The sequence below is a fragment of the Callospermophilus lateralis genome, unplaced genomic scaffold (assembly GCF_048772815.1).
Source record: "Callospermophilus lateralis isolate mCalLat2 unplaced genomic scaffold, mCalLat2.hap1 Scaffold_83, whole genome shotgun sequence".
NCBI classification, from domain to species: domain Eukaryota; kingdom Metazoa; phylum Chordata; class Mammalia; order Rodentia; family Sciuridae; genus Callospermophilus; species Callospermophilus lateralis.
Window position 1 is genome coordinate 5,068,440 of NW_027516368.1, and position 14,283 is coordinate 5,082,722.

The following is a 14,283-nucleotide window of genomic DNA, read 5'->3' on the forward strand; positions in this document are numbered from 1 at the left end:
TAACCCTTTCTTCTGCCAGATCAAATGAATTGTTGAGTCTTTCAGTGGATTTTTTATTTCATGTATTTTAGTTTTCAACTCTAGAATTTCTATTGTTTTAATATTTTCTGTCTTTCTCTACTTGGTGAGATATCACTAACATACTTTTAAAAATTCTTTCCACAGGATTTCCTTTTTCTTTTTGCCTTGAGAATTGAACCAAGGAACTTCTATGCTAAGCACAAGCTCTACTTCTGAGCTATGCTCCCAGCCTCTTGTATTCTTTGAACATATTTATAGTAGCTAACTTAAAGTCATTGTCTAAGAAATCCCATCATCTGAGTTCCCTCAGAGACAGTTTCTGGTGGCTAATTATTTGTGCAACTTTTCTCTTTCTTTATATGTTTTATGCTTTAAAAATTTACTTTTTAGTAACATTATTTGACAATTCTGAAAAGTAAAAATTCTGTCCTCCATGGTTTGTTGTTGTTTTGCTGTTTGTTTCAGTGACATTCCTGGGATGATTCTGTAGTCTATATTTCCTGTAACATGCAGCCAAATGAAATCTTTCTTCAGTTAGTGATTCATAATGCTTGGACAAAGATTTCCTAAGCCCCTTTACCTAGCAAACTTTCACCCATTGTCAAGGAGTTTACCTTCAGTCCTCTGGCAGTTTACAGCTCTTTCTTGGTCCTTACTTCCTGCCTATACATGGCCTCGAGGTCAGCAAGATATTGGGAACCTTCCTTGGTCTTTCTTGAGCATATCATAGATTTTTGAATCCCTAGAAATATATTAGAATTTTCAAAGTATTCTTTGAATATCTTACTGCCGCAGTCTGGCTGGGCACAAATCACGAGCCACTCAAGCAGGAACAAACTTTATTTCTGAACTCCCATGTATGCCACCCACGTGGCTTTCTTCCAGGTCACACCACACCAACCGGAACTCCCTCCCCCGGGCTGCGCCACTCTTGGAACCGAGAACTCAACAGGAGCTCCAAAGTAGCCATTGCTGGATGCAGCAAGAGCCATACTATTACTGGACAGTAAAGGTCTAATATACAATTGAATCAATCCAGCATCATCTTAATGGCTCGCCTCTCAACCATTACTTCTGGCAAAATGCCAGGGGCCATTCTGACTCCACTGTGGCTCTCAACATCGTACCTCCTTAATCATCTGTTTAAATTCATGGCCAGCACTTTGTTTGCTCCAGCTGGTATCAGTGTATTTAGACAGCTGTGATGTTAAGCATTTGAAGCTTATTGAGACTGACAAACATCCTGGCGATAGGAATTTTCCATGCAGAGAGCCCCAAATAGGATTAATAATGTCCTAGGTGTGGGGACTTTTCCATGGAGAGAGCTCCATGATGGGATAAATAACAACATACTGTTTATGATGTTTTATCAGGCAACTGTACCAATCTCCTTGGTACTGGCAATTGAACCCAGGGGAATTACCACTGAACAACATCCCCGGTCATAATTGAAATTGAGACTGAATCTTACTAAGTTGCTTAAGGCCTTGCTAAATTTCTGAGGCTCATCTTGAACTTGTGATCCTCCTCCTTCAGCCTCCCAAGTTGTGATTACAGGTGTGTGTCATAGAGCCCAGTTACAGACAATATTTTGGGGGATGGAGCTTTCTAAGAAGTTTATACCTCAATCTTTTCTTTCTACCCCTGGAGGTTTTTTTTTTTCTTTCCTTTCCTTTTCTTTACTTTCTTTTTTTTGGATAATGGGGATTGAATCCAGGACACTACTGTAGATCTTGATACCCAGCATAAACTCTCTCTCTCTCTCTCTCTCTCTCTCTCTCTCTCTGTGTGTGTGTGTGTGTGTCTCTCTCTCTCTCTCTCTCTCTCTCTCTCTCTCTCCCCCCCCACACACACACACACACATACACACACACACAAATACACACATACACACAACTTTAAGAATCACTCCAAATTGGGGTGGGATGGGTACCTTTGGAAAAAGCCAGTGGGAAGACTGGACTCACCTTAAACCCTGGTGCCTGGCTTGTTCTCTAGGCCCCTTCCCTTGGGAGATGCCATATTTTGAGCACCTTGAAGATCGAAGTTGCATAGTTCCTTGAAACTTAACAGCAAGAATATTATCCTATTTCCACCTTACAGATAAATTGAAGCTCATAAAGGTCAAGTCATGTCCTTAAGGTTAGAACACCATGGGTGGCAGAGAGAAATCCTACTTCAGAGTGCAGGATACTCTGATGTTACCCACCTCAACATCCTGACTCTCCAGCTAGTGATGGTGGTGTCCATCATTATAATTTTTGAGCACAATAAGTTTGATCCTCCTATTTTATAGCCCCCTTACCTAGGAATTGACCCTTTAGAGGCAGTCACAGAGAAAAGAACAAGAGTAAAGTCATAGATATGGTTTCCCCTGATACTCACCTACTGAAGTGGCTCACAGGTTACTCCTGCCCTGCTAGGGCCAGAGCTTCGAGGCAGTGCACCAAAACTCATAATTGCTAGATTACGTCTGGCTGAGACTTGTGGGCTGGTGCTATTTGACCATCCACTGTACATGCTCAGCTCAGTAGAGCCAACACATGGGCCTAGGTGCCTTGAGCCCATGCAGTCCACTACAAGTCAAGGGTGGTCCAGGGAGGTCAGGTTGGCCGGTAACCAAATGCCCTGGCATCCTGACAGGTCTAGAACTTGAACTCTTCCCACTGAGCAAAAAAAGAACATAGTCATTATCAAAAAAGTCATAGAAGACATGCTTTATTGTGGTATTTCAGAATTGTTAAGCAAATCATAACTACAGCACATTTTCAAATGAGGAATTCTCTATGCCATATAATCTCATCACAACCTCACAAGCACCCTGAGAGATAACCACAGATCACTTTGGGGGGAGTTGAGGGAGATGACCCAGTAAGTTCCACTGACATGGCTCTCTGCTCCATGTCTTCAACACCCTAGGTCTGCTGGACAGATTTAACAACCGTGGCTGTAAAATGAGAAATCAGGCTACCCGCTCTGTACACACCAAAGCAAGAGGGGTCTATCCTGGTATGGGCAGAAAGGTTTCTCATTGCTACAATGGCCCCAGTTCAAACTTCCACTGGAGAAAGAGTAGTACAATGACCACCAGCTCCTTCTTCCCTCTGTCCTACTTGCTGCTGGCCAGGCTCCATGACCTTTGGCCATGATGAAGGCATGGCTGCATCTGCTCCCTCTGCAGAAATAGATCCAATCTGCTAACCTGGGAGCCTCTCTTATGAGCTATCCCCAGATCTCGGTGATCACAGTGTGGCTGTTGCCTTCATCTGAGTGACACACAGGACACATAGCAGTGTCCCTGAAGATCCACAGGGTGCAAGAGCTGCAGAAGTGTGAGTGGCCACAGGAGTCAAGACAGGTGCTGGCAACATGGTGGAAGCAGATGATGCACTTGTCCCCAGTGTGATTTGGAAAGAAGAGAACATATAGAGGGGGTCATGGGAGGCAAGGGGGTGGCCACTACTCATGATCTGACCACAGGGCTGAGAAGTGTGCTGTCTTCTGAGTATGACCTCATGTGAAAATTCCAGGAAGGAAACTGTAATACATATAGTTATCCTTCCATAGCCTAACTTTTGCATCCCATGGTTACCTGTGGCCTGAAAATATTAAATGGAAACTTCCAGGGGAAAAAAGACAGTTTTAAATGATTGGTGCTATGCTATGCCATCTACTTGTCCTATTTTATTGTTTGTAAACGTTAATCTCTAAGTTCATAAATTCAACTTCTTCATAGGCATGTGTAGGAAAAAAGCAAGTATATAGGGCTACCCATTGTTTCAGGATTCAGAGGGACACATGAAACATGCCCCTAGGAGTAAAAAGGGGATGTAGATCATAAAATTCCAATTTTCATAAAAAGAAAACAAAGTCCAGCACTTCTTCATCTGCACATGTATGCACACCTATGATAAAAATAGTGGAAGGAATCCACCAAGAGTTGATGGTTGAAAAGAATTTTTTTCTTAGCTAGACAGTGATCCATACCTGTAATCCCAGTGGCTCAGGAGGCTGAGGCAGTAGGATTCAAATGCAACATCAGTCTAAGCAATTTAGTGAGGCATTAAGCAGCTTAGTAAGACCCTGTCTCAAAATAAAAAATGGCTGAGGATATGGCTCAGTGGTTAAGTGCCCCTAGGGTCAATCCCTGGTAACATTAGAAAAACATCTTTATCCCTTAATCTTATTTCTATTTGGAAAAGCCTTACAATGAATGTGGACTTGTGTTCTACATCAAAAGCATAGCTCATGATGATGCTCTAACAAGAGCACTGTCACTCATAAAGCATGTCATTGCTCTAGAAGGCACAACTTCTAGGTCTCTAGCAGGCAGAATTGTGTTTTTTTGGGCCAAATTCTGTGGAAGACCCGGCCCAGGAGACAGAACGACTTGATGTCTGAGCAATCAGGGCTTGGGCTTCCTCACACCTCACTCCATGGATGGGTGCTGGGGTTTGGGTAGTCCACTAACCCTCAGGCTCAGGCACAGACTCCTCATTAAGGACCGCTAGTATGGCTGTGGGACACAGGCTGGCTGTGGGCTCTGAGAAAGAGAGGGAGTGTCAGGACTTGGTGTGTAGCCCTAGGCGCTCCATTCCACCTGTTCCTGCGAAAAAGCATGCATTTCCCTCTCCCCAGCCCTGTCCTGCCACAGCCTGTGCTGTGACTCAGTATATGCATGGCCACCACCACCCAGAAGCAGACAACATTCCCAGGGAGCCCAACACTTCAGGCAACACCGTTGCCCACGTTGCTCTCTGCTACTCCAGGTCCTGGCACAGAAAGGGCAGCATGCTGCAGACTGACTTGCCACATGAGGCGCACACAAAGGTCACCACACCAGGTGCCTTTTGTGGCACTTGCTGATAAATGGATGGAAATGGAAAACAACCAGATTCATAAGGTGAAAGGTTAAATGCTTCTCTCATATGGGGAAGCTAGAGTGAAATAGCTGATCAAAGCAGAGGAAAACCTGTGATAGTGGATGGGCCATCAGTGGAGTGGAAAAAGATCGTCAGAGGAAGGAAGAGGGATAGAGAAAGGGAGGCATCATGGAATGAAATGGACTGAATTATATTTATATATGAATATACAACAGTGAATTTCAACTTTATGTACATCTTTAAAACACGAGTTTGAAAACTAATAAATTAATAAACAGAAGACCAGTAGAGGAAGGAGAGAGGAAGGGAATACTATGTCGTTTCACCATACAGTAGCATTTGGATTTCTCCCTTCTGTTTTAACATTTGGTATTTCATAGCTCTATATAGAGCTCAAATTCAAGAAATATTCACCATGTCCTAGCCACAGTGATACAGTCTTCATTAGATACCTCTATGACCTTATTAGGCAAGACTTTTTTTCTCATATGCATTTTACAGATAAAGAAACAGAAGATGAACCATGTAAACTAGAAGGGACAGTTGTGGATTTTGTAGAATTCATCTACCTTTGATCTTTTCAATATTCCCTTTGCTATACAATCTATATAATCAAATATATGTCCACCAGTTTATCCAGTCTCATACAGTTGGATACTTGGGTTGCCCCTAATATCCCTGATTGTGAATAATATTGATAAAGTTAGGACTATTACTGTTTTCCCAAAGTTTTTCTTATAAATGGAATTTCTAGTCAAAAAACAAACACTTAATATGATTTAGCATGTCCTATGTATGCATGAATTAGCAATAACCATACCTATTTTAGTTACTGTTCTAATTTCCCATTCCTGCAAAGCATTGTTTTCTTCCAAGAGAATATCATATCCATTTATGCTACCAGCTGAGATTCAGAATGCTCATCCCCCAGTGCTTTCCCCAACCCCATCAAAGTTCAGGTTCATATTTTCTTACTTTTTCTCCTCTGTGAAAACTATTAATTATTTATTCTAAAGAATATTCTGACACATTTTGAAGACCCAAGTGGCAGCACTTGACTTTTCTTCCCACATACACTTTTATTTTGTGTACTTAGGTATTTAGTTTCTACTTTTCTCAACATTGTGGGCAAAATTTGTTAAGTAGTTTTTCATCTGCCAGGTTCTATGTTTGATGCATTTGAGGCAATCAGATGTACAGTGAAACCTACTGTATGTATGTGTTTCCTGCTTTATTGACACAAAGGAAGAAAACTAATATTACACAGTGAACTACCAATGTTTGGGGAGGGGGAGATGAACAGTCACCCATCTCCTGTCTATTCTCCTCTTGCACTATGACAAGGAAGATTTTTCTTGCTTCCTACCCTCCTTCCAAAACAGCCATGTTTCTGAATAATTATGAGCAGGTGCCAAATCGTAGTACATACACACCCATTTCTTTTGATTAGGAGAGAGGTGAGTGTGAGAGAGAAGGTGGGGAGGGTTGGATCCTGGAAAACTCGTCAGTCTAATAGCTACTTTTCACCACAAGGGTGGTTTGTAGTGCTTAAGAAATGCAGATTATGCCAAATACAATTGCATATAGGAAAGTGTCTATTAGACTATAGTAGAGAAAGGTTTCCTGATGGAGTGATGATAATTTTCCTGGAACAGTGATGATGATTTTCCATCTTTGGGCAGCTGCAGGAAGATCAGAACCCTGTGCTTTCACAAGGGCATTATTTCTCCACAGAAAGTGACAGCCAAAAACAATTACTTAAATGCATATTGATGTCAGTTTTATGCCATGATTTGAATGGTAATACGATGGTAGAGGATTGGTGAATCACAAAGAGTAGAAAAGTGAAAACCAAGAAGAGAGTCCAGGATCAGTTTCTGTATTGTGGGGGCAGTGAGCGAGAATCTGTGGAGCAGTTTTAGGAGTCAAGGATGATTGTCAGAAGAAAAGGGAAAAACATATATTACTTTTTAATGCCACAAATTGTTTGTCTCTTAACCTAGAGATAAAAATTTAATTCCTCTCTGATAATACTAATCCAACACTGAATTTTTTCTTGTCATTCCCCTTTATAACTTAAGCTTGTCACAATTCAGTTCAGCTCAGCTTGTCACACCTGTCCAGAGTGACTCATGCCATCAATAATAGAGCTCCTTTAGAAGGAATCATTCCAAATCCCCCAAACCCTTTTCTTTATTGTGATAACTTGTGCTGGGCCCATTTTCAGGAACTCTCTTGATATGTTCAATGGACCTAATGGCTATGTTCCTGGTCCCAGAGCTGGTTATCTCCAAAACTTCCACTCTCCACATTCTAATTCATTCAGCAGTAAGCTTTGATGTGCATATGGTCTCATGTTTGAGAGGTTGTTTTTCAAGGTAATTTATTGTGCACCCATATGCAATCACTTACTGTACACCAGGCACCATACTAGCCTACTTAGTGGATAACAAAGCCATAAGGGTCCCTGGCTTTTCCCCCCACAGTATTTCTATAATTACTACACAAATATAAGTAAAAACTTCTGTCAGTAGAAAATTTGTTAGAGGAAAGTCCTTCTTGAATTAGATTCTAAAAAAAAGACACAGATCAGTATTGTAGGTCTGGAAGTATGCTCCATTCATGTTAATTAATTATGATTAGTACATCCATCATGGATATGTTGAAACTGGGAAACCTTACTACATATCTGCCTAGATACAGCCCTCCACATTATCACACATGGAGACTCTTGCCCTCATCTCCTTTCCCCTGATATTCCTACTGCTGAATATCTACAGAAAGTCTCTTGCTAGAACCACATTTATTCTCCCCTTAAGTAACTATAACACTAAGTGGCCTCCATACTTCCAATTTCTCAACTTTCCAATTAATACCCTTGACACAGTGCATTTCAATTTTACACAGGAGCTTCAGGCAAGATTGTGCAGTACTCAGAAACTCACTGGTTACCTGTCACCTACAAATTAAAGACAAACATTGACACAATTATGTTTAAGATCCTAGGTTTTTCCTATGTCTTTACCAAGCAGCTTGTTTTCTCTAGTCCAATAATCTGTAACTGTTCAACCGGCCCTAACTTTTGCTCACACTGTTACAGCTATTGGAATATAATTCTCACTTCTTATTATCCTAAGTCCTAACCCTTATTCCAAAATAGTTTCTGCATTACTTCCATCTTTCTTTAATTATGTCTTCTATTTTATATTCCATTTAAACTATGCATAACAATTAAATGAGATTCCCATTTTATTTATATATAGCCATTTTTCCTCTCCCTGAAGAATGGGGATGCAGAGCAAAGGCCAGGGTTATTTACCAGACAGGATATGATCCTGCCTATGAAATTTGATTCATATCATTTGTTACTGTACATAGAACTCTAGGTATCTAATGAGTGTATATCTGGTTTGCTTAAGATAGTCTTATTTTATACCTGTTGTTCTATATAATTGTTATTATCACCCACTTTTATTCTTAGAAGTGTCCTGTTTAGGGTAATAAATTAATTATATAACTACTATGTAAAGTAACAATGTCAAAGCAAGAGTTAAAAGCAAAAAAGAAAAAAGTTGGGTGTGGGGTACAGTATTCCTGTAATCCAGCATCTGGGGAGGTTGAGACAGGAACTTCATGAGTTCAAAGCCAGCATCAGACATAATGAGGCAATAAGCAACTCAGTGAGACCCTGTCTCTAAATAAAATACAAAATAGGGCTGGGAATATGGCTCAGTGGTTGAGTGCCTCTGAGTTCTATCCCTGGGACACTACCCTCTGCAAAAAAACTACTAATGTTTAACAAGAAAATAATGGGCATGAATTTCTGATCTGAAGATAGGAAAGCATTCCTTAAAAAGTATAAATATTCTTTAAAAGAAGGGGGAGACATTGTAAACCTTTCTAAATTAAAAGACAATGAAAATCAAGTAAGGCAAAAGGTGAGAATATTCTGGATGCCAGGGTGCATGCCTTTAACCACAGTGGCTCAGGATATATCTCCAGTCTGAAAACTTGCATGTGTCTAACAGAAGAAACACTCAACAGATGTTCATGGCAATGCTGCTGTCAATTCCACAATCCATTTGTCACAAAACAGTGGGTAGGTGAAAGTGAGCCAAAGAAAATACCCAGAGATAGCATACAAGGCATAAGATTCATTGGAAAATGGTTGCAAGACATCAGTAACTGCTCCAAGAAGAGCTCAATTGTGACAGAATGAAGAATATCACCTCTGTCCCTCACTGCTTCACTGAGCCGTGCCTCCTTTCCTTCATGGTGGCATCTTGTGCAGCAGATGAGTTATACCTACCCTTTGCACAGTACCTTTGATTCCATCTCTTTCTACCAAGAGGATATGATAGGCTTCAGAATAGGTGACATCTTCAGCCTTTGATTGCTTAGGTATCCTGTAAAACATCTTGAGGAAATTTTAGTATATTATATGAGATAGAATTGTAATTTTTTTCTTATTTTGGAAATGTTCCTCTGTTTTACCAAGTATATTTATTAAAGTCTATTCCATCTCCATTGATTGATAATTCTTTTTTGACAACCTGAGTGGTGCACAAAGATTCTATGTATGCAAGGGTCTGTTTGGGGGGGCCTCTATTTGTTCCTTTGGCTACTTAGGAATCCTGCACTAATAATACATCATATCCATTACAAAATCTCTATAATAAATCTCAATATCTAGCATAAGGAGGCTGCCTTTTCATTTTCTTTAAAAATGTCTTGAATATTGTGACATTTTGTTCTTCCATTTTACTTTTAGTGAAAACTCTTCAAATTCTAGAAGTGGTAGTACATACCTGTAATTCTCTGGATTCAATACCCAGGACGTGGAAAAAAATCAGTCAATTCTGCAAAAGACACCACTGAGTTTTTATTGGAGTAGAGTTTAATCACATATATAAATATAAAAATGAGTATAATAAAGGTTCAAGAAAACATATGAGAATATGTCCATACCTTGAGGTAGACAAAGCTATTACATAGGCCTTATAAAGCATGAAGCAAAAAAATGATACATTATATTTATATGAAATTTCAAACTGTTGATCAAAAGATGCCATGTAAAAGGCAAAGAGAAACAGGTGCAGTGGTACATGCCTTTAACCACAGAAACTCATGTGTCTGAGGCAGGAAGATCACAAGTTGGAGGCCAACCCCAGCAACTTATCAAGTACCTGAGCAACTCAGTGAAACCCTGAATCAAAATAAAGAATAAAAAAGGGCTGGGGATGTGGCTCAGTGGTTTATCAGCCCTGGGTTCAATTTGGTACAAACAAAATATTAAAAATTTGAGGTCAAACACAAAAATCAAAGCAGAGCCCACCTCATTGTACTCCACAGGACAAAAGGGTGGTGGTTGGTTCTGGGGCACTGATTAGCGCTCAAAGATGCAGCGGTGGGCCATACAAGGTGGCCTGCAGGGAAATTGGGGGTAGTGGGGACTGAACTGAGTGTCTTCAACAGGGGAAGGGGCAGAGGGCAGAGTTCATGCCTGGATGTTGGGCAGTGCTGAAATGCTGAAGTGGGGGGGCCCTTTCTCACAGAGGGACTCTGCACCTCTATGGTAGCCAGCCCCTCTGGAGAGGCCTCTTCTAGCTCCCTAGGGCATGGGGTGGCTCCGGTCTGGTATCTTACTGGGGGACAGTGAGAGGAAAAACCTCTGGCAAGAGTGGGAGGGGCAACATAGTAGGTGGGCGACGCATAAGGACATATGGTGGAGAGGAAGCTAGATGGTTGCTGGCTTGCCATCCAAGGATTATAGCTGGAGGCACCACTAGAACAAACTGAAAGCCCTTGATATGGACACCCGGTCCAGAGATATCCACTGAAGGGCAACTATATGTAAATGCAAGGGGCTGCATAGTCTTGTAGGTGGAAAGCCATACAGGAGTGCACAATGCAGAAATATCCCATGACAGTCCAGAGGCCTGGACTGGTGATAAGACTACAAGCACAGCAGCCATAGGCAGAGCCCCTGGTTATCCAGGGATTTGGACACCTATATCACATGGGCTTGCATGATCAGCCTTGCAGAGTTCAAGTTTTCCTTCACTGCCTTCTCTTAAAATGAATTAGAGCTCCTGTCCATGGATACTTGTTCTTTGCTCTTAAAATACTGGAGAATTCTGCAAGTGGGATGAGGAGACAGAGTTAGTGACTCTGGCAGTGGAAAGTGAATGGCACACCCAGGAAGGTTTTTCTCTTGAGACATCAAAAAAAAAAAAAAAAAAAAAACCCTGCAAATTGGGGTCTTCACGGCTTCCCTCTATGTAGGACAGAGTATAAAGATGGGATAAATCAAACTGGGCACAGTGGCATCCCTGTTATCCTAGCAGCTGGGGAGGCTGAAGCAAGAGAATCACAAGTTCAAAGCTAAAATCAACAACTTAGCGAGGCCCTGTTCCTAAATAAAATATAAAAAAGGGCTGGGGTGTGGCTCAGTGATTAAGTGACCCTGGGTTCAATTCCTAGTACCAAATTTACAAATCGGGGGAGGGAATACAAATGACCAGCTAACTGGAGATCAGTTGGGAAGTGAGAATTAAAAAGTAGACAAGAACCCTAAATTAGGATGAGGATGTTGCTCAGTGATAGAACATTTTCATAGCATAGATGAGGCCTTTGTTGAATCCCCAGCCACCCAACACACACACTAAAAGAAACTATTACATCAACCAATAAAGGATTGGCAAAGCCAGTTGTGGTTGTGCACACCTGTAATCCAAGGGGCTTGGGAGGCTGAGGAAGGAAGATCTCTATTTCAAAACATCCTCAGCAAAATCTAGGCACTAAGCAACTTATCTCTAAATAAAACACAAAATAGGGCTGGGGGTGTCTCAGTGATCAAGTGCCCTGGAGTTCAATGCCTTGATGCCACCCTCAAAAAAAAAAAGGATTGACAAAGTTCAAAATACAGTGATATCAATACTCTTTGCAAGTGTAGAACATCCTCCATAAAACAAATGTACAAAAATTACTAGGCAGTTTCTCCAAAATTCAATGGGATGGAGAAGGACAGGATATCAAGACCAGAAAATCTAGACAGATAAAATTGGCCACTTGAAAATTAAATGTCTGTTAGAAGGGGAAAAAATTCAAATGGATCATGTTTGTAATCAAAAGACAAACCACCAAATATGTCCAATATATATTAGGAAGTTATGTAGAAAGTGCCTGCTAGTCAGTAGTAAGTAAATAATTCAACCACAAAACAGGAAAACAGCAACGACAAGCAGTCACAGAATATGCCCTATAAATATATGTGTACAAAGAAAATTGCTTGTATAGTCTTTAACCTGATGATGAAGCATATATAAATAAAAATTGATGGCCTAATTCTTTAGTCCTGCTTCTCCATCAGAGAACAGCACTCCACCTGACAACAGCTTTATCTTCAAAAACATTTGTCTGTGTGTGAGTTTTTAATTTTTCTTATTCCCCTTTGCCCCTTGCTGAAACCTGCTAGTTTGGACACGCTGGTCATAGCATTTTGCCACCTTCCTATTACTTGACACAGTATTAACTGAACCGTTTATTATGTAAAATCCATTAAAATTAATAAAGCAGCCCTTCCCTTCAAGAAATCTGCAATCTAATAGAGATAAATGATTACAAACATCTAACTTGCAAAACATTATGAAAGTTAAATTGAGTGATACAAAGACTAAAGAATTTGTAAAATAATACGTTAATTTTATATGGAGATATATATATCTCCATATTAAATATATACTCTCTCTATATCTATATATCTATCTATATCTATCTATATCTATATATATATATATATATATATATATATATATATTACAATACTATGAGATAATCTGTTATCCATATTTTATACAAATGGAAACTGAAGCACAGAAGTATTTGAGAACTAGCTTTTTTTATCTTGGAAAAGAAAAAAAAAACAGCTAAAATTTAAAATGAGGTAGCATATATCCATAGCCTATATTTCTAACCAGTATTCTAAAACTACTCTAATTATAGCTTTAGAAAATAGGAAGAATTTCAAAGTTGATAAAAGAATTTGGACCAGCAGTGTGGCCAAAAGAACAAAAGAAACAAAATGATATAAATGGAAAAAGGTAAATAGTTCAGGTAAAAGATTATTAAAGTATGCACTTTAATAAGCACTTAGTTGATTCTCATACAGGTAAATCAGAGGTCACACTCTTCAGGAACCATGACAGAACAATATCCAACAATGTCTATATTCTAAGAAACAGCAGAAAGATCAATAACAGGAAAATTACAAAAAGTTCACTTGCTAAGAATGGGTAAGTAAAACCTTTGTGAAAGACATCAGTCCTCCCCACATATCTTTTTAAATTTAAAATAAGTTATTCTTATTTTTAACTCTTGTTAACTTTTAACTGATGAAACAAATTGCTTGGCTTCAATCAAGACTCTGGGTTTGATCCCAGGAACAGGAATAATTGTAGGCAATGGCCCCTCACCCACACAAGACTACAGGTTAGACTGTCAGAACACTCATAACAACTATGTAACTAGGTAGCATAGTATATTAATTCCTCATATGAGTGACACAAGCTATACAACTTTTGGGACAATCATTATCAGTGAAAACATCTGAGAGGAACTTAAGCTAACTGGCCCTTGATTTATGGGGTAGTTCAAACTAGGAGAGGTGCGTGGTACATCAGGAAAGGGAACATTTTGCCTAAAATAAGAATGAATGGGCTTGGTTGCATACGACAGTGAAAAGGTAGGACTTTTATCAAATTGGAGACCTGCAATGATAACAGAAGCTGGTTAGGGAATAAATGATCTTCTAAAATTTGAAACTACAAAGTATGAACTTTCACTGGTAAATATAATTAAATAAACATGCTGTTATTTGCTAGAATACCAGAAAATCTCTGTCTCATGCCATTCACCACTATGACCCCTTCAAACCACTGAAGTGCTTTTAGTAAAATCATGTAACAATGAATAATGGAAAATATGCGTCATTTAAAGGATACAGCATTGCTTACCTGTACTAAAAATGTCATCATGAGCCAGGCATGGAGGCACATGCTTGTAAATACCAGTAGTTCTCTAGAGGCTGAGGTAGGAGGATCACAAGTTAAAAGTCAGCCTCATCAATTTAGTGAGCCCTTAAGCAACTTGGCAAGATCCTGTCTCAGAAAAAAGAAAAAAAGAAAAAGTGCTAGGGATGTGGTTCATTGGTTAATCACCCCTGGGTTCAATCCGTGGTACTAAAAACAAGCAACAAAAGAAGGTCATCATACCAAGTTTCTGAAAATTCAGTTTTTACTTAGACACACACACACACACACACACACACACACACACACACCAACCACAGAATTTAGGACACTCCTATGTTCCTGTGTGA

At 39.8% G+C, this 14,283-nt stretch overlaps 1 protein-coding gene across 1 annotated transcript in view; it reads left to right on the forward strand.

Annotated features, from left to right (window-relative positions):
* Positions 1 to 14,283, forward strand: part of LOC143389273 (KAT8 regulatory NSL complex subunit 3-like) — a 96,760-nt gene that overhangs the window by 18,195 nt on the left and 64,282 nt on the right. The window contains 1 exon segment of the mRNA XM_077108481.1: positions 907 to 1,027. Coding sequence (XP_076964596.1) covers positions 907 to 1,027 — 121 coding nt within the window.